Here is a 27,193-nt window from a genome sequence, read left to right on the forward strand (position 1 = left end):
GAAGGAAAGGAAGGAAAGGAAGGAAGGAAAGAAAGGAAGGAAGGAAGGAAGGAAGGAAGGAAGGAAGGAAGGAAGGAAGGAAGGAAGGAAGGAAGGAAGGAAGGAAAGAAAGAAAGAAAAAACCCCAGCAACAATAAATATAGTTGGGGAAGAGTTTAAAATAAGAATTTATGAATATCATCATGAAAACATCCTAAAGTATCCAAGTATAGACTGCATGCCTATTACTGTTTTTTATTTCATTTTCACATGTTGGTTGATGTCACTTGTGTGTGAGCAATATCTTCAGGCAACCCCTGCACCCACCCCACTCTGTGTACACAATAGATGTGCTTAAAACAAAATTAGCAGAATGATCATTGGGTGAAGAACAAAAAACAGTAGCAAATGACTAGATAAATATCCCTTTAAGATAAACTGACTGTAATTTTACACATACTTATACATACACACATCACATTCTATACACACACCACAGTAATAAGATTATTTTTCTTATGACTTAACAGAAATCAGTTTTGCAATTTTGTATTCATGTCACATACACATTAAAAATCAAAAATCATTAAGCACCATTTCTAAAACTCATTCTCTGGCATGGATCAAACAACTTAAAAAATTAAATGGCAATACCTGGATCTTTATGTGAACTTCAAGATGTGTTAACATTGATATTACTCATTACAAAGAAATTAACTTCCTATTCAGTGCTATTTGTGTGATTGAGCAGTGAACTCTTCCCACCAGTATCAGTTGATTACAAGAGCACATGGGGATTTACTTTGTACGTGTACAAAGTATATGTCTTCCATCTTCCCCTCTTTTATAATTGGAGACCACAGAAAAATGGATCAAATGATGACCTGAAGCAGATTCGTTGTTGGTACTCTAGCCTGTGCCATTTTAAAATTCACACAGCCTGTACAGAGTAGAGATCAGAAGTTCGAGTGCTGTCTCTTCAGAGTAGTACTCCAACACTCCCTATGTATCTCACAACTCAGTCCAAGCCATGGAAACATGATTTTTCCTCATAGGATCTCAGAGAAAAGGGAGGTGAATGCCAATAATAGGGTCATTGGATTTGGGATGATTTGATTTTAGAATAAATTTTCCTACATAACATCATAGTGGAAGCTTGTCCAATGTTAAAAAAATAAAATAAAATAACTGTTAAGGCTATTTCAGGTAAGATCATCTTAATGTATTTTTCCAAGGAAACATTAGCTCTGAAACTTACCTAGTATCAGAAAAATGGAAACCATGCCCAACTGGAAGCCTCTCTATTAGATTTTCCAGTTAAATTTTGTTAGATAGTTCCATTTGTGTTACAAATAAAGAAAATTTTATTTTACAAACTGACTGCTCAGGATATCCCAATAGGTACAATAGGACAAAGAAGCCATAAATTTAAAGTGTATTATTTAAATAATTATTTACAACTTCTTCTGATCCACTTTTAATGCTACATTAACAACCAGTCCTAGGTCTTTTCTGGTGAAGTTTAAATTAAGAACAAAAAGTTGAACTACATCCTTCATTTCAAGCCCTGACACTATCCATCCTCCAAAGACAAAGGGATGCTAAGAATCTCAACAGACCCATCTTGAGAGGTCCAATGGAAAGACTCATAATTCATTGGGTATATTCTTAGTTAGGAGAAGAGATAAAACTTTATCTCTAATAAAAAGACTAGCAGAAACTAGTGCATGGACAATTTAGTTCTTTGTGGAGATGAAAGTAGTGATGGGTGGGAAGAGGAGGGAAAAAATCCTATGAAGTTAGAACAATTCTATGTTGATCTTCATACTCAGAGAAACCCAGAGATAGACAGCAGCAGTCTTTTGATCCAGTTCTAAGATATTTCAGTAGGTTTCAAATTGGCTCATCATCAACTTCCTACTGTATTCATATGCCAAAAACAAGGCCCCATTGGCAGGGAAAGCTCGGATCAAAGTAGGTTTCAGTCCAGAATATAAGGCCCCTATTCCTATAAAACAAAACAAAACAAAAAATTGGCATTTTAATGATGAATATGAAATTCTACAGGGCAAAACACAAGTGCAAAAAATGATTTAAAAAAAATCATTTTGAGGTAGCAAGAGGACAGAATCTATGCTTTTCAATAATATAGGAACAACCCTGGATGACAGAACTACTTTTCCCAAAGAAATCAGCACTTTCTCTACAGTTTATAATCTTGGAGACATGTCTAGAGCAGTGAATGGTTGTGACACATCAAGGTCACAATGGCACTATGTATAAGAGATGGCACTTGAATCCAGGTATTCCTATTTTTCTGCTAAAAATACCTATAAAATACACAAAACAATAGTTACAGGTGCCCAATCATGGTTTCCTCCAATCATACTAACAGAAATCATGGGCAAATTCATTACACCCTTGAGGTAACTGTGATACCAATGCTCATGTAACAAACCAGCTGGCACAAAAGCATTCAGAACTGAAAATGATTGATTGATTTAATGTATGGGGGGTCTTGAAGAATGAACAAAATATATTTTTCAAGTGCCCAGTTTTGGACAGTAAGTACTCAAATTCTGTATATGTCTTGTTCATCTGAAATTAGAACACAAAATCCAAGTGAAATGTCAAATGACTTTGAGTACAAAGGATATCTGTTATAAGGATGGGTACTAGAGTCTTGAATTCACAAGGGAAGTACTCAGGAGGCAGTTATTTTAAACTCATTCTTCCAAGTACTTAATACCCATATAAAGACTTTAATAATCCTGAAAATTACGCACATTTTATGTTCTAGGTCACAATGTGCTCCCCTCGATACTCACTTCCCAATACAGAACTGAAGAAGAGCTTAGAAAATGCTTGCCTCAGATAGGTAATATGAGATAATATCTGATATACAGCTTTTCACTACTGCTTTCTTAACTGTCATTTATGCTGTGTATTAGAAGTGGTGATGAGGGTTGAGGAAAGTGATACGAGGACCTGGTTATCTGCCTTGAACTCCTGTAGCTTCTCAGAGTACAGCTCATTCTGGTCAAAGTTGCTTGATCCTCCCTGATTCATTCTCTCAAATATATTCATTCAATCTCTGCTTGCCAAATTTATTGTATAGTCATTTTTTTCAAGCTTCCACTTTCTTTAAACTTCATAGATACAACCTGAATATTCTGTGAGTAACAAATACTCAGTCAATTTTAAGTGGTACAGTTAATACTATGCTAAGTCTGAAGTGAGAAAGATTCACTTTTTTTGAGTTCAAATCCAGAAAAATCCCTGTTTTGCCTTAATCTGTAAACTGAAAAGGAAATGGCAAACCACTCTAGAGTCTTTGACAAGAAAATCCAAAAAGGATTCTCAAAAGGATGCACAAGACTTAAGAAGCATTCCCACAAAGCAATCATTGTTTAAGTTCTTTCCCTCAACATTCCCGCTCTCCCCAGGTTCATCTCTCAATTTCCCAGGATCATATACCAGCCCTGATACTAAATCCTAATACTTTTAATTTCTGAAGGCCCTGAAATTACAAACATTTCCTTCCACATCCCTAATATCACAGTTTCTCAAGAGGTCCCTAGTCCTTCCCATTGTTAGGAATGAACACAATCTCTTCAATATTAGAAATTTATACATGGCAAATTAAGCATGTTCATAGTCACTTTTAAGTGACTTGAAATTGATTATCACTTGAAAAGATGTGCCAGATTTTGTCTAGATAAAATGGGATATGTTGAACTCAAAGTCAAAGTCTATATACCAACCAAAGCCCTCAGATCACTTAAGGGTTAAGTAAACTGAGACTAAGGCTCTGCAATGCCAGCTTTACAAGTTCCCCTGGTGAACAACTCTGAGACAACAAAGATGAATGAGTGTGGCAAAAGTGCTGGTACTCAATCATCTCTATCCATCAACCAGCATTTAGTAAACACCTACTATGTGCCAGGCATTGTGCTAAATGCTGAGGACACAAAATAAAAAAAAAAGTACCAATTCCTGCCCTCAAAGAACTTATAGATCAAGAAAAAAGATGCAGATCAATAGAAAGAAGAGGGTGGTGGTTTGAATTTGCCCATCAACATTTGGCTCTCAGTCACATTTTTTAAATAAGAACTCTAGAAGCAGTAGATTGCACCAGTCACCATACAGATTTTGTATTCCATTTTTTAACATCAGCAGACTCACCTTCATTTTTTAAAACACTTGCAAATGTCCCCACAAAGCCAGCCTGTTTCCCAGACATGGAAAGAACTTGGATTCTTGATTTGATACAGTCCACTGGATATACAGCAATCCAGAGGCAGATTCCTCCAAAACCACCACTTAACATTAAAGGGATGGGTCCTGAAGAAGAAAGAAGAACATCATGTTACCACAAGTAAAGGGCAGCTGATATACTCACCTCGACACCTGGGAAAGATCACCAATGATCATTTCTCATTCTGCCAAAGAATACAATCCCAAGAAGGGATTCTTCAGGGGACAAATGTGACCCTGTCATGACAGCCAGAAGCACAAACTATTTTCAGTTTCTGGACTGTTCCTTGTGTCTTTCAGGACAAGAAACCCCAAATTCATGTGAAAGTTATTGTTCAATATAGTTTTTCATCCCAGCCTTATAACTACTTTGTTTTAGAGACTAGGGAAAGCAGAATTATTTGACCAAGTCTTTCCAAAAATGTCTAATAGGAAATAAAGCTTTAATTTGCCATCATCTCCCTCAAGTCCTATAATTCATCCTTACTTCCCAAAAGCCTTAATCTTTTATTTAAAAGACAATAGCTATGTAAGTTCAAGAAGGGTTAGACTAAGTTGTCCATGGTAGCCACAATATCATAATGAAAATCAAATGTGCAAGACTTAGCTATGTGGATCAATACCATGATCTCCAACATTTCCCAAGGTCTATTGATGAAAAATGCTATCCACTTTCACAGACTTGATGGATTGAGTACTTAAGAATAATTTCTTTCACCTTATTTTTCTTGCTTCCCCACCCTACTGTACCCTACCAACAAGATGGCTAATGTGGAGATATGCTTTGTATGACTTCATATGGAAAATGGGCATCATATTTATTGCCTCCTTAATGAATGGGAAAGGTAGAGGGAGAGAATTTTGGATCTTAAAATTTAAATTTCAAATAAATGAATGAAACTTGTTGGTGAAATACAAACAAAAAAAAAGAAGGATTAACCTAACCAAAGAAGAAAAATGAGAAGACACAAAAGGATCCAGTCAAACATCTATATATATCAGGGTGATTATACTGAACTGAGAGATGTACACTCACCAAATCCTGTATTATCTACGTTTAATAACTGGGTACTGAAGTTTTTCCCAAGATTATTTCTCTACCATGTAGAAATCCTATGCAAATATTTTTTCTATTGCTCTCCTTCCTCAAGTAGACACAGTGAATGTTTAATTGAGTTAGTGAGAAAATGTTACCCTGAGGAAAGGGACTTCGAATGCACTCTTCAAATCTATACCGAGCAAAGGCACATCTAACCTTGGGATAAGACTGGGAATATCTATTAATACACTCTTTATCTCTGTTCAAAGCCACCACACACGTATCTCATGGATGCCTGAAGAGGGGACAGTGTAACTTTGGTGACCACACTGGGATAATTCAAAGCACATGCAACAATTTGTGATCTATTAAAACAAAACAGGTACATACCTAACTCATCTTTTGACTTTCCTGATGCAAAAAATGATCGGGCCAGTTCATAGCCACCAAAGAAGAAGAAATATCCAGGCACTTCCCTAAGTAAAGTGCTGGAGAGTCCATGGTAGAAACCCAGAGGGCCATCCTTTCGAAGAATGCCTTTTACTACTGACCACACAGTACTGGGAGAAAAGACAACATAAATACACATTAGCTTTTGAATAAAGAAGAAAGAAAACAATGGCCCCCAAATTCTTCATCACCAATTCTTGCGGCCTCCCATCAATAAAGAGACTGGTCTTATACCATAATCAGCCATTATTTCAGGGTAAATTCTTTTCTCAAAACCTAGGAAGGATTCAGGACTCTATCTCTGAAGATAACTCTTTGTTAGTTTTCTGATATTCCAATTCTTTCTCCTAGGCAGAGTAAAAAAGGAAATTCAGCTCTTAGATGCAAGGTTCTTATCCTTTCCTGGATCTTTAATCCCCACATAGGAATTATAAGAGCTCTTGGATTTTTCTTGGCCCTTGAAGCAACCTGGCTCCCTAAATTCAAAGACCTGAGGATTGTACCTCAACCATAATTACCTGTCCCCCAACTAATGGGCAGAATAATCTGGCTGGTCATTCTTCTAATGCACTTTTTTCCCCATTAATCTCCTTCCAGTCAACAATCTTCCTCTAAGTGACAAGGCTTGCCAGCTTCAAGCAGTCTGCAAAACTCCCTAATAGCTAATAGAACCAGATTAAAATATAATTGGGATTACCAGCTGTGTGATCCTGGGCAAATCACTTAACTCCAGTTTTGGGAGCTACTTAATCTCTACTTAATCTCATTTCACAAAGCACTTAACAAGCATCACTACCCCACCTCCTTATGCTCTTCCCTTCTCCCATTCTTTTGCTATCTTTTTCTGTCTCTCCATACACATACACATGACATATATATACATATATATATATATGTATATATATATATATATATATATATATATATATACATGGAAATATTTAGTAAAATAAAAATGCAATACAAAAGTACAACATAATATAGGTAACATTAATTTGTGATTTTCTAAGTTAATATGCTGCCTGCTACTTGAGTATTGAAACCAGTGAGCTACAACTTAACGCTTCTGTACTAAATAAAAAAGCACAGAGGGATAAGGATTGTATCTGTGATATCACTGGTATAAATAATTCCCAGATGAGGTCACCCCTTCTGCTGGAACAGGTCAGTGTCTTCTCTGCAACTTAAAGAGCTGGAGTTACCTAAAACAATGAGATGCTAGTGTCTTTGGTCCAGGTTGCAGTGCTAGAAGTGGGACTTGAATCCATGTGTTCCTGGTCAAAAGGCCCACCAGTCTCTATGTCCCATCATGTCAAGTAGAAATGGAGTTATTTAATTAAAGACAAATAAAGAAGAGGAAACATGGAAATCACGTGAGTGGGGCTGCTTGTTGTAATCACATCTGCGGGGTATTCTAACAGACCAGGATGTGGAACGGCATTATCATAAAGAGGTGTAGCTCTGGTGTAGTGGCAAGAACACCAGATTTGATAGAAGAAGACCTGGATTGGACTAGATGTGCCCAGCTCTCAATGTTAAAATATTCTGAATATTCCTTTGTATTGATATTCATCTCTTTCTTAATACTGAATCAATCTTACCTAAATCTAACCAGGCCCTAATGTATGATTTTCCAAAATATGTTGCTGTAGCTTCTTTACCAAAATTTTATTTCCCTTTTTTTTTTTTTTTTTTTAAATTGGTGTTCATTAGTTATTGGTCTATAGTTATTGTAAGGAGCTCTGTTCCTGTGTAATTTCTTTTCTGGACTAAGGACTGGGGAGGGGCCATCTATCAAATAGTAAATAATTCACTTCTCACTGCACTCTATGGCAACTCAAATCACCTGAGGACTTGGGGGCCCTGAGATAATTAACATAACTTGTGTCTGATGTCTTCCTTTGGAGAAGTTCAAAAGATTTAACCAGACATTACCTCATTTTCCAGGCCCCTCCAGAATAGCCAGGATGTCAAAATCAGTTCCATTTTATAAAGGGCAACTACAAGAAGAGACTTACAGGATTTGCCCAAGGTTATTCTGGGGACCAATAGCAAAGATCAAGAAAAACAAAATCAAACAACGAGTCCCAATGCTATGTAATCTCTCATGGCTGGGACATTTCTCTTCCAAAATACAAAAGATTTCAATTCCTATCACTCAACATTCACTTTTTTTTGGTGGGGTGAGAGGGAATATGAGGTTCAGTATTTCATAGAAGGGGAAAGAAGAGACTACTCTTCTAGTTGAATTATTTAAACAGCTTTTTAAAAATAATTACCTTGGAATTAATTTAAATAAATTACTTTTTTATATCATTCTCATCAATACCTTCTATCACATTTTGAAGTACTTTCTTTAAAAATTCTTAAGACTAAGCTTTTTCTAGCAGCAAGGCAGATTAAATTTCTTAAAGAATATGAAAACAAGATAATTTCTGCAAATCTCATCGAGAGAAAGTTGGTGCTCTCTAAATCAATGTATTGTAGAAGGGCAAATTACAACAAAATAGACTTGTTTCTATGTTTAACATTCACTCTTTGACTCAATATATTGGCAAACTCCTGAGACCTTCCATCCTTCAGCATACAGAGCATCCCATACATAAGACCTGCCCTCCACCCTTCCAAGGTGCCAAGGGGATACTGTGGATCCATACAAATGGAACTTACTTCTGGCCTTCTGCTATCTTCCCCGATGCCTGCATTTCGTACATGGTCTGTAGGCGACACTTCACCAGCTCTGTAGGGCACAGCACCAGGGCAGCAAAAGCAGAAGCAAAAGAGCCAGCCGCCGCATTCTGTACATCACTGAACAAGAACACAACAGAACTCAAGCGATGTATTTATCCACAAACATTAAGTGCCTACTATTTGCAATAGGCAGTATGGTATAAGTGATTAGAAACTTGCATTTTTCAAGGAGATCTGGGTTTAAATAATCCTCATCTATGTGATCCGGGGTAAATCACCTCTGGCTTGCTCTAGGCAACTTCCTAAGCTATAAACTGCAAAGAAGGTGCTGCTCTAAAACTAGAGGGCATTTCCTCATCTGTGGGTTCCCTATATCAAATCAATGGTTGGATCATTAACACTAATTTTCTCTGCTGGGGACAGCTAGGGGGCCAGACGGATTGCAAACTGAGCCTGGAGTCAGGATTCAAGGGATAAACATTTTTTAAACAGCAGGTGCTGGGGTTTTTGCTGGGGATACAAAAAGAAGCAAAAGACGGTCCCTGACCTCAAGGAGCTTACATTCTAAAGGGAGAGACAACATGTAAACAAATGTATACAAAACAATATACACAGGCTAAATAGGAAATAATAAAAGAGGGGAAAGCACTGGATTTAAGAGGCGTTAAAGAATACTTTCTTGTAAAAGGTGAGATTTTTAGCTGAGATTTAATGAAGTCAGGGAGATGAATAATTGGAGCAGAGGAGGAAGTATTCTAGGAAAGAAGCAGAGGAAAAAAAAAAAAGCTTGGAACTAAGAGATGGAGCATCTTATTTGTGGAACAATCAGGAGGCCATTGTCTCTAGATTGAAGAAGTTGGTAGAGGACTGGAAAGGTATTAGGGGATTAGGTTATAAAGGGCTTTGAATGTCAAATAGAGCATGTTGTATTTGTATTCTTGGGCCATGGAAAGGTGCTGGAGGATGGTGATGTGATCAGACCTTCAATTTAGGAAAATCACTTTAAATGGAAGATGGACTGGAGTAGAGGAAGACTGCAGACAGACAGACCTACTAGTATTACATTACATTTAGTAATATTATTACTATTAGTAATATAATGTAAATCACATTACAATTAATTACATTAATTTTAACATATTTTACATGTATTGAACTACCTGCCAACTGGGGGAGGGGAAGGAGGGGAAAATTTTGAACAAAAGGTTTTTCAAGGGTCAATGTTGAAAAAATTACCCATGCATCTGTTTTGTAAATAAAAAGCTTTAATTAAAAAAATTAAAATAAAATAAAAAAACAACCACCAATTTATTACATTAATCTAGGCATGGGGGGGATGGTTCAGCACCAGAGTGGTAGGTCTCAGAGGAGATAAAGGGATATATTTGAGGGATGTTGCAAACATGAAATCAACAGCCATTGTTAACAGCTTGGATGTAGGGGATGAGAGAGTGAGGAATCCAGGATGACTCCCAGTCTGAGGGACTGGAGGATGGTGTTTTTCTTTACAGTAATAATAAAGGCAGGAGGGGGAAAGGGTTTCTGAGAAAAAATGAAATCTGTTTTAGACATAGGGAGTTTAAGAAGTCTACTGTACATCCAAGTTCAAGATGTCAGAAATTCTGTTGGAAACTTGAGACCGGAGATCAGTAGAGAGATTGGGACAGGAAAGAAGATCTGAGTGATGGAGGTGGAGAGGGGGAAGAGTTGGCTTTTGGGGCCCCAATATGATCATTTTCAATGCAGCTACTATATCAGGGAAGGCTTGGAGAGAAGGGAGGAAAAACAAGGAAAAGCAATGGAAACAAAAAGAGTTTACAAAGCCAAAGCTGAGAGATCCAATATAGACTTAAAACCAAAAGCCCTTGGAGATCATCCAATCCAGAGAAACAAATGGAAACCCAAAAAAGTCTATAATTTTAACTAAGGCGATAGAGCCAGAATCTAAAACCCAATTGTGCAACAAGCCTTCATTTAGCATCTACTACATACCAGGTATTATGCTAAACTAGGCATAGAGACAGAAATGAAACAGTGACTGCCCTTTAAAAAGAGTTTCTATGGCCTGATAATCTCGAGGCGGCAGTGAATGTGAGAAGAATTTTTTTCCCAATGATTCCAGTTTTCCTGCTCATCTTCCCCCAGTTTTTAGGCCCTCCCTCCTAAAACTTTTGGGTACATTCTTTATATCTTTAATTTATATGTATATGTATATGTGTATACACACACACATATACACACACACACACACACACACACACACACATAGAGTATACTTCCTTTAGAATATGAGGCTCTTTTTAAATTTTAAAAAATGAGAAAAGTAGGAAGGGCCTGATTGTGAAGAGTTTTAAATGCCAATGGGATAAATATTTGACTGGAACTAATAGGGGGCTACTGGAGCTCCTTGAATAGGGGGATAACATTCTCAGATGTAAACTTTCAGAAAAAACATCTTAGGAGATACATTAAAACTTCTTCATCTTAAAAACTCACTTAACCCTTGGACTAATTCTCTCTCTTTTTTTTAAATTTAAAAGAATATTAGACTTTATTTTTTCCATTATATGCATACATACTTATTATCTTGCTGCTCAAGAAAAAAACAAGAAAAAAAATGAGAAAGAAAATAAAATGCAAGCAAAACCTTGAACTAATTCTCACATTGGACGTACCCTCTGTCTCAGAGACCCCATCTGCTGATTGGCTGGTTCTCCCAGAATGTACAATTTAAGAATGAGACCCAGGTCAAACATGTCTTCATTCCTCTCCAGACTGCACTACTGAGTCAAGTCCCAGAGGACTATCTTTACTATGACCCTGCCCACCAGTTAGTTACCTTCCTCCTTTATCCAACCCACCCTTCCACCTTCTGCACAAGTCCTTTGCATCCCTGCTTCTGGTTTCCCCACTACAATTACCTTTCATATTATATTCTCTCTCTCCTCTTTCCCTATTATCCCTATATATATGTATGTGTATACATACATACATATTCAAATATATAGGTTGATATAGATATGGAAATACACACACTATATATACACATGCATGCAAAAATAAAGATATAAATATGTACCTACATACACATATACCTACAAAAAATTATTTGCATTGTCCCTCCAATAAGAATATGAGCTTCTTGACATTAGCCACTATTTCTATCTTTCTTTATATCCCTAGAATTTAACAAAATGCCTGGCACATAGTGAATAAAATAGCAAAACTAGTAGGTTTTGAACCTCCTACTTCCATGAAGAGGTGAGTTGAGGGTACCCTTTCATATCTCTTCATTTGAGACATGTTTGATGTTTATAATTTTACTACATTCTTTTTTTTTTTTTTTTTTTTTTTTTTGCTGTGTGGTTCTTTCTATTTACAATTTCATAGTCATTGTGTATGTGGCTCTGCTTATTTCATTCTGCATCAATTCATGTAGCTCATTCCAGGCTTCTCATCTCACACATCATTTCTTTTTTTATTATTTTTTGTTCCAAATTCTCTCCCTTTCTTTGATCCTTCCCATTTTGTCTTCATTTAGAAGGCAAAAAAATATGATGTCCATGACTTTAACCATGCTCCAGGGCACTAAAAAGCAAGAAAAATAAAGGGGAAAAAATATGCTGCCATCTGTAATTTGAGTCCCTTTATCTATTGGGGGATAGCATTGATAGAACTGTAGTAAATCATTGGTCTATACCTAGTTTCTGCCATACTGTTTTCCAGTTTTCCCAGCAGTTTTTGTCAAATAGTAAGAACTTGCCCCAAGAGCTGGGATCTTTGAATTTATCAAATACTTGATATTCTTGACTTTCTGTTCTATAGCTCTAATTTTTTTAACTCTATAAAATAATTCTTTGGTAATTTTAATGATGTCACTGAATAAGTAAATTAATTTAGGTAGTATTATCATTTTTATTACACTGCCTTGACCCACCCATGAGAAATTAACATTTCTCCAGTTATTTAGGTCTATCATCATTACTGTGAAGAGGTTTTACAGTGGTGTTCATATAGTCTGTATGTGTGTGTGTGTTGTCAGGTAGAATTCCCAGTATTTTTAATTGTCACCAATTATTTTAAATGGAATTTTTCTTTCCATCTCTTCCTGCTGGAATTAATATGGAGAAACAATTGTGATTTGTGTAGGTTTATTTTATATCCTCAAGTTTACTACAGTTGTTCATTGCTTTGATTAGCTTTTTAGTTGACTTTAAATAGTTCTACAAGTAAATTTTCATATCACCTGCAAAAAATGATGTTTGTTTTTTTTACTACCTATCTTTATTCTTTAAATATTTTTTTCTTCTGAAATTGCTATCAGTACTTTGTCTAGTACAATTATTGAATAATAATGAATATCCTTAATTCACTTTTGATCTTATGGGGAAGGCTTATTAGGAAGTTTGTTCCTAAAACAGAAAACTCTTACTCTGGGTTTTAGAGAAATTGCATCATCTTAAGAAATGGAGAAATTAAATCAAATTAAGAAATTAAAAAAACTATATTTTCTAGTATTTTTCATGGAAATGGGTGTTGTATTTTGACTAAAGTTTTTTCTATATTGATATTTTTGTTGGTTTTATTATGGACATGACTCAATAATGCTTACAGTTTTCCTAATATCACTGGTATAAGTTTATCCTGGTGATAGTCTGTGATCTTTCTGATAAATTTCTGTAATCTCCTTGCTGACAGTTTATTTAACCTATTTTTTTCCAGTTTACTTAAAATTAAAATTAATTATTCTTTAAATATTTGTTAGAAATTTTTGAAAGAATTTTCTGGCAAATCCATCTATTCCTGGGTTGTTTTGGAGGGGGTATATCTTGAGAATTTAGCAAAATGCTACTTTCACACTTCTATCTAGATTCTGCCACATATTATTTGTTGTAACACAATCTCATCTACCATTACATTCATGTTCCACAGTTTATTTAGCCATCCTTCAATCAATGAATATCTACTTTGTTTCCAATTCTTTATGCTCACAAAAATACTAACATAAATATTTTGATGTATATGAGGATTTTCTTCTTATCGGTGAATTCCTTGGAGCTCCCACAGGCATTGTTACTGCCATTTTATAGATGAGCAAAAGCAACTGAGATATTAAATCATTAGCCAAAGGTAAAAAATTTACAACTAATAAATGTCACAGCCAGGATTAGAAGCTGTCTTCTACCTCCAAGCCTTGCATTCTTTCAACCCAAGCTCCTAAATGAGTTGATTTGAAAGACAGGAAACCCAAGTACCTAAAGACCTATTTCCAACATATATTCAGAGAGTCCTTGAGCTGGAAGGAACCTTAGAGAACATTTAGTTCAATTCCCATTTTTATAGATGAGGAAACTGAAACTCAAAAGAGACCAGTTGGTCTCCCTGAGGTCACATAGCCAGTTAGAGGCAAAGGTGGGACTTACACAACACCCACAAGAATATGCTTCTGCATGTGTACATACATAATCACATACATTTACAAATATATACACCAACATAAGCACACAAATGCACATGCACAGAACTTAGATCAGGGAGTCAAGGCTGGGAATTTTCTGACAAGTCCTGGGTTTTCTAAGTTACATTAATGTTCTACAACATCAGCAGGTCAGCAGTCTGCACAGGCATTCTTAGCACTGATAATGACGCTCACTCACACCCAAGTAATCCAGTCTATTGACTACAAAGAGAAATTTATTCAGAAAACACTGACCCTGAATGGTAGGGCAGTTAATGTTAACTGAGAAAGGATCAGACCTCGATCTTTGGCTTATAGGCGGAGAGTGCAAGGAGACAGTGTTCCTGACAATTGGCCCTGAGAAGGCTTTTCTTTCACACTGCTTAGAGCACATTTCCTTTTATATTAAAAAACAAAAAAAACAAAAACAAAACAAAAAAAAAAAAACGTAAAAATATTGGTATGTATATTTGTTGGATACATAAATATACACACCTGCATTGCTTTATTCTTTCAAACTCTACTGCTACACGGTACCTAGTTCATAAGCTTACTCTCATAAAGCAAAAATCTTTGCTTTCCTAATTCTGATAAAACTCAAAGTTTAAACTTTTTCATTTGCTTTTCAAATCAGGCTTGCCTTTTCTCAGAGGTACCCTGTCAGTCAGGTGGCTCGGATCTCTCAGTTAAGATCAGCAAGTAATTTTTATCTACCTTTAGGGACCAAAGGTAACCGTCTATAAATTACTGTGTAATACTTTCACAGGCAGGTTTTAGAGCAGGGTGGGGAATCTTTTTCTCCCAGTAGCCATTAAGATATTTCTTTATAATGCCATTTTCAAGCCATACAAAATTATCAATGAATGGAATTCAAGCAGCTCATTATTGCCTGTTGTTGCCTTGGCAGGGGTAGACCAAATGATTTTGTGGGCCTTATACTGCCCACACCACAGCTGATTTTTAGAGACAAGAATATCATAAAGAGGACAAGCACTTGGGAATAGCTGGAGAGGTAGAAAGTAGCTGGGGACTGATTTGATTTGTTAAAATCTTAGTGAAGCCAGGCCAGGAGTAGGGACTGGTATTAAATGGTACTTCTCAGGAGTCCATTTCTTTTTCCTTCCTCCGCCACCCTCAAGTTTAGCTCTGTATCCTAAAGATGGTTGGTTTGAAAGACAGTATGCACCCGAGGACATACTGACACATGAATGTCTATCTGAGACTCCTCAGTCCATCCTGAATGAAGGATCTGATGAAAATCCAAGTGAACAGCAAATGGTGAATAGATCATTCTAGATTCAATGTGGACTTTGGGTCCCTAATAAACACTTTCATCTCCTTGTATAAGCACTAAGGGTGCATGAATTTCATTTTATGACTGCAATAAAAGTGTATTAAGTGGTTAGGGATGAATATGTTTAGCTAAAAACGTGCATATATGTACAACACGCAGATAGACACACACACATCCCCCAAACTATGGTTTATAACAGCTAAAAGGATATAAAAGTTATAACAGTATAAAAGGATAAGACTGTCTACTAGAGAACATACTTCCAATATGCTCACTCCTTTTATTTTCATTCATTTCCATTTATTCCCTCCTTCTTCCTCCCTTTCCTTTCTCTTCTCCTTCCTCATTCTCTCTCTTTCTCGCTCTCCCCCTTCTCTCTCTCTTTCTCCCTTTCTTCCATTCCCTTTACCTTTGAACATTTTTCTAGGTCAGACTCACAAAATATACCACCACTTTCCAACAAAGGACTGGATACTTGTTCTCTCTGCCTCACATTGGTTTCATCATGGAAGAGGGAAAGAGAAAGAGAAATGAGAATTTATTTGGGACAAATATTATTAGTACTTTCCCCCAGGCTCCTACTAAGGCTCACAGAGGGCTCTTTGCATGCTGGGGATGGACAAAAGATTAGGTGAGGTCAGTGTGAAGAGTTGCTTTTTCCTTTTCCTTGAACACTGAAAGCCATCTAATAGAAGCTGCATTCTGAAGTATGAGTGAGGAGAAGAGGAATTCTCTTTATTTCTCCATGGCTGCCAGAGATAGCCAACAGTACCAGCAAGTAGGAGTTAAAGGAAGAAGAGGTAGAAATTTGCAAATTTCTTCCTTGCTATAGTATTACAAATATTTTAACTGAACCTAAGATTAAACATTATTCAGACCCCCTTAATATTATACAGAAATTAGTGTCAAACTAGTTAATATACATAAAGTACTTTGCATTATATAAAAGATGGCTACTACTAACAAGTCAAAATTATTACCAATCAAATATGTATTGGTATATAAACATAAGCTACTTATGATTGTAGTCTTTTTATTGCCAATAAACTTGAGTGATTGATCTTAACAGAAAGAAAAAAAAAAAGTGGAGCAAAGGATTTGGGCAACAAATCATCCTAGAATTGGAGGGTCTAATTCTTGGCTTGGCTTCTTACTAATTACATGGACATAGTCACCATTAATCTCTCAAAGTATCATTTATAAAATGAAGAGGTTTAAAGTACCATATAAAATCCCTTCCAACTCTATGTCTACAATCCTATCATATTATTAGTAGCAATTACATTTATAAGTTTTATAAGTTATGCAGATGTTACATATGTAAATTAGTCTATAATAAATTATAAAAATAAATGACATTATTTCATATATCATTATAATTATTTACATATTATTATAATATAATAAAGAAAAGCAGTATTGTTTAATGTATAAAGGACTGGTCTTAAAATTAGGAATATCCAGATTCAAGTATCGTCTCTAGTGTAGACATGCTATGAGATCCTGGCAAACTTCTCACTTTCATTCCATGTAGCCAATGTATTGCAAATCTTGTCATTTCTACTTTTTTTTAAGGGGGGGGGGTTAAGGCAATTGGGGTTAAGTGACTTGCCTAGGTCACTCAGCCAGGAAGTGTTAAGTGTCTGAGGCCAGATTTGAACTCAGGTCCTCCAGACTTCAGGGCTGGTGCTCTATCCACTGCGCCACCTGGCCGCTGGTCATTTCTACTTTTACAACATCTTTTATACATTCTCCCTTCTTCACTCATATAGTCTCAATTTTATTTCAAGTCCTAATCACCTCTTGTCCAGACTACTCCAATACCTTCCTAATTAATCTCCCTGCCTCAAGGCTCTCTCCACTCTACTCTTAATGTATCTCCTAAGATGTTTTTTCTGAAAGTTTACATCTGAGAATGTCATCCCCCTATTCAAGGAGCTCCAGTAGCCCCCTATTAGTTCCAGTCAAATATTTATCCCATTGGCATTTAAAACTCTTCACAATCAGGCCCTTCCTACTTTTCTCATTTTTAAAAATCCTCCCCCCTCCAAGTAATTTATGATCCAGCCACACTAGCCTCTTGCAGTTCCTCAAACATAACAATCCATCTCTCATCTCCATGCCTTCGTCTAAACATTCTCCCACATCTGGAATTTTCTGCCCCCTTATTCCCACATTTTAGTTTCCCTGACTTTCTTCAAGACTGAGATAAAAACCTCATCATGTGTAGGAGGCCTTTTCTAATTCCCCCCACCCTCCCCACACACACACATGGCTGTTAATGGCTTCCTTTCCCAGAATCCCATCCATCTACTCTATATTCCTTCTCTTTACCTAGGTATCTCTACACAGTCTCTGATATTTGAATAGAGGTTTCTTGAGGGCAGCATCTATTATTTATTTATTTAGCTTTTTAATCTTGAGCAGTTAACAGTGTCTGGCACAAAGTAAGTACTTAAAGGGTTGTTGACTGACTAGATTTCTTGGTGCCCCAGGTAACTTTCTAAGATTGTAAATTACTGATAAATCTGCACACTTCTGACAAATGTGGCAGAAATGTTTTCTCTGTGGAAAGGAAAGGGAAGGGGGAGGGAGAAAAACCTCATTCATTCACTTTCATAGTATTGTTTCACTACAGGTTTCACAAGAACAAGATTATAACAAGGTTCTCAAGATATCAAGAATAAACCAGAAATTTGTCCTCCTCATTTAATTCCAGTAAAATTTCAGTTGCCTAGACTATGGCTTCTTAAATTTCTCCACTCACAAACCCTTTTCATTTACTGATAATAAATTATAAAGTAATTTATTTTAAAGTAATTCTTTAGTATACATATAACTGTCCCACTTATTAAAATTAAAGCAAACTTGCATGCTAATGAGATGTGCTTCTTTATTTTTACATAAATAATTAAAACCTGAGGGAATATTTGATACTATAGGATGTAGGGCATTCAGAAATCTTTTACTGTTGGGCAAATTTTTTGTGACCCCTACATGCATTTACACAACCCCACATAGAATCCTGACGCACAATTTAATAAGTTTCAGTCTAGGCCACTCAAGGTAGTAAAACTTTCTGAAAACTTGTAGGCATATTCTTTTAAACACTAAAAAAAATTATTTTTATTTGGAATATTTTAGATGGAAACTAGTTAACTTTGCTCAAGTACTATTGATCAAGATGGACGGACAGTAGGATGCATTAGAAATAACATGTTTATTGATAGGGAAATTATGAACCTCACCAACTTTTTTTTTTTTTTTTAAGCTAGTAGTAAAGGCTGAATTTAAACTCAGTCTGCTAATGTCTGTTCCAGGACATGCTAAAGCCAAAATGTTTCTGGTTTAGTTTAGATAAGACAATCACACAGCCACAGCTGTACAACCTTTGTACCTCTGGGTATTCTTTTCCTCTTGATTGGCCTTTGAGAGAAGAAGAGGCAGGGAGTTTTCTTGACAAAATGGAAAGAAAATCCTCCCTAATAATTAGATTTGCCCAATTTCAGGCCAATTCCAACAGATCTGTGATGGAGTCATCTGCATCCAGAAAGAAGACTAAGGGGATTGAAAGTCGATCACAATGTGGTATTTTCATCATTTTTGTTGTTGTTTGCTTGCCTTTTTGGGTTTTTTGCTAATTTTTTTTTCCTTTTTGATTAGATTTTTCTTGTGCAGCGTAATAAATGTGGAAATACGTATAGAAGAATTGTACATGTTTAATCTATACTGGATTACTTGCTGTCTGGGGGGGGAAAAATTTGAAACACAAGGTTTTGCAAGGGTGAATGTTAAAAACTATGCATGTATTTTGAAAATAAAAAGCTATTATTAAAAAAAAATTTAATAAATAAAAAAATGATATAAATAAAAAAAAATAAAATAAAATATTTAGCATAAGGGAAGTCTCCCTTGGTTAGGAGAGGGAACAATGGTGATTATTTGGAAATGAAAATGATGTAAAAAACAAAAGTTACCAGTAAAAGAAAAAAAACAAAGCAAAACTAGTTACAAACCTCAGCTTCGAATTCTTCTCCAATCCAACTATTTTTCTCACGATTTGTTGGCAGAAACCATAGCACATGAAGAGGACAGAATTCTCTGCAATGTTGGCAATTAGTGCTGGGGTGGTCCCCTTGTAGAAGCCTCGAAAGCCCACTTGGGTGTATGTCTTTACACAGCAGTTTACAAGCCCCTTGTACAAGTTGGGAAATGTCTGCATCTTCACTTTCACTGTGTCAAAAGGCTGCCCAGTCATCACACATGCAGTCCCTCCTAGAATATGGAGCAGAAAGTCAGAACTCCTCTGCCTATCTAATATGCTCAAAGTTTGCTTCTCTAATTTTATTTTTATTAAAGTATGAAAGCACTGTATTAGAGCCAATTCTTAATTATCCATAAGGAGAAAGGAAAGGAACAAGTATTTATTAAGCACCTACTACAAACCAAGCACTGTGCTAATTGCTTCACAAATATTACCTTATTTTATACCCACAAAACCCAGGGAGTACAGAACTATTATGATTTCCTTTTTACAATAGAAGAAACTGAAGCAGATAAAAGTTAAGTGGCTTGCCCAGGGACCCACAGGTACTAAGTCCCTGAGGCTGGATTTTAATTCAGGTATTCCTGACTCCAGTATTCTACCCATACTGCAATAATGGGGGACAAGTTAAATGTGCCTTTTTTTACTTGGTACCAATCCTAGCTTGATAATTAGTACAAACCATAGAATGGAATTAGAGGAGAAATGGTTAAAATTAAATAACTATGGACTATATTTATGGACTATAATCATCAATGTTATGGGAAAAAAGAAAATGTTGTACTCCAAGTTCCCCCAACACCCATATGCTGAAAGTAATTCTCGAGCTTCAGTAACTTTTCATCAGTGAACACAAAAGCTGCCTTTTTCCATGAATAAAAATTTGTTAACTAGCAAGCTTAACAATTTAAACAGAGGTTGATTCTGTTTTATCATTTGATAATAGCAATATCTAACATTTACCTAATACATCCTATGTGCTAAACACTTTACAAATATTTATCATTTGACCTTCACAACAACCCTAAAGGGTATATTACAGTCAAGGAAACAAAGGGGGAGAGAAATTAGGTGACTAGCCTATTTAAATAATGAAAGGGGGAGGAAAAAGGGAAGTGGCATAGTAAGATTGCTGGATGTAGGGTCAAATCTCAGCTTTGCTATTAACTATGTGACAGTGATAGAACTACTACTACTACTACTACTACTACAAAAACTCACATTTACATATGCCTATTATATACCAGGTATTATTCGAGGTTAGACCTTTACAAATATTATCCTATTTAACACCTCAGAACAACCCTGGGAGGTCAGTGCTATTATTATCCCCATTGTTCAATTGAGGAAACTGAGGCAAACAGAATTAAGTGACTTGCCCAAGGATATACAGTTAGTAAATTCCTTAAAACAAATTTGAACTCAGGTTTTCCTTACTCCAGGGTCCAGTGTTCTGTCCACTATGCTGTCAAGCTGCCTGAAACAAATCTAAGCACTGGCAAGTCACTTTACTCTTCTTGATCTCATACTCACCTGTAAAATAAGGTTAGTCTGAATGACCTCTAGTCCCTTCCCATTCTTAATCTAAGATAGCATGAAATAAAGGTATGGCAAATAATACATCTTATATAAAATCCCCTAGCAGAGGCACTGGGTCTTGGGCTCAGCATCCCTATAAACAATCTAGATTGAGTTAGGGCTCTTGATCCCTCCAGTGGCATAAGTATGTCTATTCTTACAAAGAGACTCCAAAATTAAGGGACAGAGTCTGAAAGTTCTTGAGCCTAACCCACTCTACCAGAAATCTCAAATCTCTCTTCCAACCCCAATCTTGGCTTCTCTACCATCGCTGATCCCAACTTATAAACTGCAACCTGAGGGCTATTAGTGGGTTCCTCTGTCCTTCTCTTTGATGGGAAGGATGGAAGCCAACAGCTGCTCCTGCCCATGAACTCTGTACCCTTCTGATTATGCCAGTAATTCCCAGAAACTCTCATCAGAAAAGAAGCTTTGCATCTGATTTGTTTTTTGTATATTTTTGGAATACAGAAGAAGAGTATAATTTAAAAAAAAAAAAGCAATCAACCCTAACTCAATGAAAAGAACAACTCAAAACTGAATGCTGCAAAATTATTATGACCAAGCTTGGCCCCAATTAAGACTTATGACAAGGCAGATGCCCCCTCTCTAATATCTTTTTAAAGGTAAAATATTATGGAATACATGAAACATTCCAACTTTTCTAACATGCTGGTTAGTTTCTTTTGGGAGGGAGAAGGTGAAGACTGTATGGAAATATAAAAACAAAAGGTATCAATAATTTTTTTTAAACCAAAACTTGGCATCTTCTGCTTTAAGTAATGATGAATATGGATTTTAGTACCATGTGCTCAAGCCTTAACCTAAGGCTGAGAGCCACACCATGACATCCTGATTCTTGAAGACTGTTAAATGCTTTGAGAAGAAGAGACTGAATTTGTCATTAGGGCAGCTGATCTCTGCCTCCACCTTTCTGCTTCTGTTAAACAAGTATGTCCCTCCACAAGATCCATTTTTCAGCAAAAGATGGAAGCTACTTGGATAAGTGCTTGGAAGAGATGCTAGGTAGATAAGAGTTCCAATATCTGAGCAAAACAGTATTTTCTCAGTAAAGAATTGCAAAAGTATGGAGATACGCATTTGGAGACTGAGGACAACAAAAGATTGACATTTATGTGAGAAACAAATGCAAAATTAGAATCTCAGTTTATTTGCACTTTTCTTAAAATCATTAGAACTAAAAGACCTCTGAAGCCATTTAACACAGTTCCTTAACTTTATGGATACAGAAGGGGAAGCTCAGAGAAAATGCTTTTGTCCAAGTTCCCACAACGAGGCTATGGCAAAGCTAAAGCTAGATTCCAGGTCTCCTCAATTCCAGTGTTCAATGTTCTTTCCAATGTACCACACACTGTTTTATTTTTTTCTGGATTTAATAAAAACAAACTTGAAAAATCATGAAGGCTTTTCCATTCTATTTATATGGAACAAAGATAAAGATAAAAGAAGAGAATGGGGGGGAAATAAATAACTCCAAGTTTCTTCTTTTCAAGAGTTAACAGTAATCATGCAGTCATAGAATTTTTTTAGAGCTATAGGACATATCAAAGATCATTTAATCCAATTCCTTCATCTTACCAATGAAGATAATGATTAGCTTGATGGAGATCACAAGGATGATAAATATCAGATAAAATCATGACTCAGGTTTCCTGATCACCAATACTAGATATCTTGCCAAATTAGAAGTGAATCATTTTTTTGTGGACAAGTCCCGGGATCTTATTAGCCTACAGAATTCCTGTTGATGAAAATTTCTTCTACTAATGAAAATCAGCATCTGCTCTTCATCTTATAGCCTTACAGACCTGGGACATTATGAGAATAAATAAGTAGGTCAAGGTCATACCACACTGAGGATGATTTGACCAACATCAATATGTCAGTAAAAATGGTGACTCAAACTTAGGTCTTCCTTATTCTGAGGCCTTCTCTATAAGCCACATTCTCATGGTTTAATGGATGCATAATACATTTACTCTTACCCAAGATGGTCACAATTCATTTAGTTTAGATCCTTGGAATTCAAAAGATTCAATTTTTAAAGAAATTAAATTGAAAAGTTGTTTAAACAAAGAACCAAAATGCCTCTTCCAGATAGAGAGGTCTTTAAATGAATTGATACTGAAGTATAAGGCTAAGTTCCAATGGTCTTATGATGAAGAGAGCCAGAGAGAGGACTGTGGGGACTGAATGTGGATCACAACATAGTATTTTCAGGTTTTTTTTGTTATTTGTTTGCATTTTGTGTCCTTTTCCTTTTTTTTCCTTTTTGATCTGATTTTTCTTATGCAGCATGATAACTGTGGAAATATGCATAGAAAAATTGCACATGGTTAACACACAATGAATTACTTGCCTATTAAGGGAAGGGGTGGGAGGAAAGGAGAGAGAAAAAAAATTGGAACACAAGATTTTGCAAGGGTGAGTATTGAAAATTATGTATATGTTTTAAAAATAATAAAAAAAACCTTTTAAAAAACAAATATAAGGCTAATTATATGACAGAATTTATGTTGGCTCTCAAGTCAGTCAAGTTATTTTTGCATTTTTGTGCTTTGGGGGTTATAAATGCCTTTTTTCTGTATATTATCAGTCAACTCCATCCTTTCCAAGTTGACCCTTCCTATTTGTGCTAGGTGTGTTTATAAAAACCCACAGAACACCAACTTAAATTCCAGTATCTCACTTTAGAAAATATTAATTCACCCTACACCACTACCCAATACTCATAATGCAATAAATTTCCAGGAGCAGGAGAGGACAAAATGGTGTGGTTGCCTAATACTTTACCTTACCCAATGGGACTTGCAAGGTCAATAAACCAAAACCTGCCAGAAGCCCTTCCATCATTCTCTTCAAAATAAATAAATCAATTTCTGTTCAAAGAAGAACAAAGTATTTTTCCACAAGACTAAAAGGTCACTTAATGTTAGTGCTGAGAAAACCTAGTGATAGGGGACTGTGTCCTGATAAGCAACATGGAGCAATAGAGGCCTTTAGGTTGATGACCATATTGTGACAATAGGGTGTAAGGAGCAAAGATGACTGCACTCCATGACCCAAGAACAAGGCCAAGCTGATTCTGAAGACTACTACATAGTAGAAATAGTAATTGGACCAATCACTTTTGAAAAATTTGCCATGCCATGCTTTTTCTTTCTTGTATATCCACAAGCTTTCCCCTCTTCTATTTAGGGTACACTATTAAATTAAAATGAACAGAACCAGCAATTTCTATTTGCATACAAATAGCTGAAAAATGATGAATTGTTAATATATTTGTGCGATACTTTTAAATTACGAAGCGTATTCCTATAGATACCTCCATGGATACAGAACACCCTATGTGATAGGCAGGATAGCACCATTATTTTCATTTTACACAAAAAGATTATGATTTATCAAAAATCACAGTGGATTCACAAAATAGCCAGGATTAAAACTCAGTTTTCTTGGTTCCCATCACTCTATCTACTATACCAGTTATTTCCAAGAGAAATATTTCCAAAGAGAACAGCCCTTCTTCTTAACTAAGAGCAACCTAACATTTAGTTTTTCTATTTTTTGAATAGCCTAGTAAATCTCAAAAGTAATTTTATTCTAAAACAGTAGTGAGAAAATAATGGAAAAGATATGTTCCTTCTATGATGTTCTAATGTTAAATTGTATAGAATGAATCTGTTACTATGTAACAGATTCTTCAGGGAAGCTGCAAGCACCTTAACAGGCTTTTACCAATTTCATTCTGAGAAGGCATAGAGAGAAGTAGAGGAATTGAATGTTCTCTGGGATTACCTGCAGCCCCAGCAGTGAGGTCAATGGCAGCTTGGATAGCAGGATTGGACTTCATATTGTCCCACTTATTTGTCTCCCTCTTGGAATGGAAATATCCAGAGCTTATGGTTGATAATGCATACTCCTAGGAAAAAGAAAAAAAAATTAACCAAGCCTTTAGAAATACCTGGTTTGATTATTGTAGACTTGACAACTAGTAACCATCTCTCAAACAATGAGGACTTACTGGGGGGGAAAAAAGACTGATATGGTATTACTGAACCTCACTCTTAAAAACATTTTTTTAAATTACAGATTAAAGTCAATGAAGAATTGAGAGCCCCTGCAATCAATACACAACTTACATAAAACATAAAGGTTTTGCTTGACAAGAATTCTGGTGACTTACTAGAAACTAGGAGAGAAGACTTATCAACTATCAACTATAAATGTAACTTTTTTTTTTCCAGTTAATGAGCATTAGTTTTTCTCTTTTCCCCAACTCCCATTAGTTGTTCCACAGTCCAAGCTAAAGTTCTAAAGCTATATAACAGACCAGTTTCAAATCTTATGCTATGGCCAAAACTTCTAAGAAACACTAACAAAATTAAGAAACCTGGAAGAAGAAACAAAACAAAACAAAACTCTGCTCTATCGCTTTGTTTCTCATAAATCCTGGTGTTTCTGGGAAGGATTGGAAGAGAAAAAGAGGGGGGGGGGGGAGCGGGAGATGAGAATCAAAAAATATCAGTGAAAAAGGCTCTCAGCAGACATTTGTTCCAATGCAAACAAGAATTCATCTACATCTCTGATGAATGATGGTAAGGCAGGGTTTTCACTGTAGACCTCCAATCTAGGTAATAGGGTGGATGGAAACCCATATTCATTCATATAGAAAATTATCACTGTTTTAATACTATACTGTTCTGAAATAAAGGGAATTAATAAATATGAAGATAATAAAACCAATGCACTTTTGATACCATTACAAAGTAGCTTAATGGGAAGGAGGAAAGAGTAATGATAGAGAAATGTGAAACTGGCTTAGAGCAGACATTCTATCAAAAGCGCCTTTTGAGAATTATCAGATTCCAGGAATGAATCCCACTTCAAAAAGAATATAGTTGACCAAAACTCCCCTGAAGCAAGTTAAGTTACCGCTTTTGTTAGTCAGACTATGGAACTTGGTAAAAATGTGTATCAGCACCGAAAGGTAATCACTTTCCCGTCCACAACTCTAACTTTTGAAGGCTGGAAAGGGAAAGGCCTGCTTGGACATAGGGCATAGTATTTGTGAACTTTCAGCTGCTAACACAAAATCCATGCTTTAAAGCTGCCTACTCTCAACACTCCACTTTATCCTTAATCGATTTCTTCTATGGAGAAGGTACTCTCAGAAAGAAAAAAAAAAACAGAAGCTACTTTTCAGGTGGCAATAGTTTTCAACAGACATAAGCGTCTTAGACTAGGTTTTGGGGTAAGGGTGGATACATTTTCCACCAGAAAAAAAAAAGTTGGGGTAGGGGGAGAAAGAGTTGCAAACGCCCAAGCCGTCTCCCACCTATATTACAAAGACTCAGCGTGGACGGGTTTCCTCCCATTCATAAAATCCCACGGCTTCTCCGGGCAGCCAGCAGCACAGCTAAGGTCACCTACTAAATGACACCACTCAGAACGCACGCAACTCCCGGGACGAAAGGATACGAGACTGACAGTTTCAGGGGCAGGGTGAAGGAGCCCGGGGAGGTGGAACAGCTGCTTTCCAGCTGTTCGGGCATGTTATTCCCAAATCTTTGGGGCACAAAGGGCCAACGAGGTTCGTCCGCTTCCCCCTTGCCCACCGGGGTTGGGGTGGGGGGAACAAAGCATGGAAAGGGTCCCTCCCACCCTCTACTACCCGGAGCGCTGCAAGTACCGACTGCACGTGTCAGAGGGGCAGGGAAGCTTCAGAGCCGGTTCCCGGGGAAGCGCAGGTAGCCAAACGGGAGGAGGGAACTACAAGATCGCCTTCTCTTCGCTAAGTACGGGGTTCCTCCTCCTTTCCCCGAGGCGGCCAGCGCACATTGCAAAGCCCGGGCCTGCGCGGCGCCCAGCTCACCGATGCGCCTCCTCCGCCGCCGCCCGGACGCGATGTAAGTTGCTGGAGGCGGCAGCCGCACTTACTCCATGGCCCAGTCTAACCCGAGGTGCGCGTTACCCCCCCACCGCGCCGCCCCGCCCCCGCAGACTTATATAGACGCACGATGTGGCGCGCCTGCACCGCGCCCCCCTCCTCGCCTGCGCGCTCGCCCTGGCCATCCTGCCCCCTCTAAGCCTTCTTCCCCAGCTCAGCCAGTCAGGCGGGAAAGCGGAAGTCAGAGCAGCCGCGGCGGGCCTGGACCGCGCTCCGCCCCGGAGCCTGCGGCCTCCAAAGCTCCTACCGCGCAACTTGTATCTCCTGGGAGCGCTGCGCGTCCCGTACGCGGGGACCCCCGCGCATCCGCGGCTTCCAGCGCCGCCGCCGCCGTGTGGTGTGCAGGCGGGAAGCGGGGGAACGGACCTTCTCTAATGGGTTTTCTGTGGAATCCCTCGTTACCCCCTATTCTGATCCCGCTTCTTCTGCCC

General features: G+C 37.1%; 1 protein-coding gene across 5 annotated transcripts; it reads right to left on the minus strand.

Annotated features, from left to right (window-relative positions):
• Positions 1–388: 388 nt before the first annotated feature.
• SLC25A15 (solute carrier family 25 member 15) lies at positions 389–27,193 on the minus strand. Of its 5 annotated transcripts, none has more exons than XM_074304841.1 (7): positions 27,010–27,193; positions 24,611–24,734; positions 19,185–19,443; positions 8,396–8,533; positions 5,666–5,835; positions 4,165–4,323; positions 389–1,987 (listed from the first exon to the last, which is right to left on the minus strand). In XM_074304841.1, the coding sequence occupies exons 2-7, from the start codon at positions 24,663–24,665 to the stop codon at positions 1,863–1,865; spliced, it is 906 nt and encodes a 301-aa protein (XP_074160942.1). In that variant the 5' UTR covers positions 24,666–24,734; positions 27,010–27,193; the 3' UTR covers positions 389–1,862. The 5 variants fall into 5 exon arrangements, with proteins under 5 accessions (XP_074160942.1, XP_074160941.1, XP_074160944.1 ...); XM_074304840.1 differs by lacking the exon at positions 27,010–27,193 and adding an exon at positions 26,688–26,899; XM_074304843.1 differs by lacking the exon at positions 27,010–27,193 and adding an exon at positions 26,832–26,850.

Source organism: Sminthopsis crassicaudata, chromosome 3 (assembly GCF_048593235.1).
Source record: "Sminthopsis crassicaudata isolate SCR6 chromosome 3, ASM4859323v1, whole genome shotgun sequence".
Taxonomy (NCBI): Eukaryota; Metazoa; Chordata; class Mammalia; order Dasyuromorphia; family Dasyuridae; genus Sminthopsis; species Sminthopsis crassicaudata.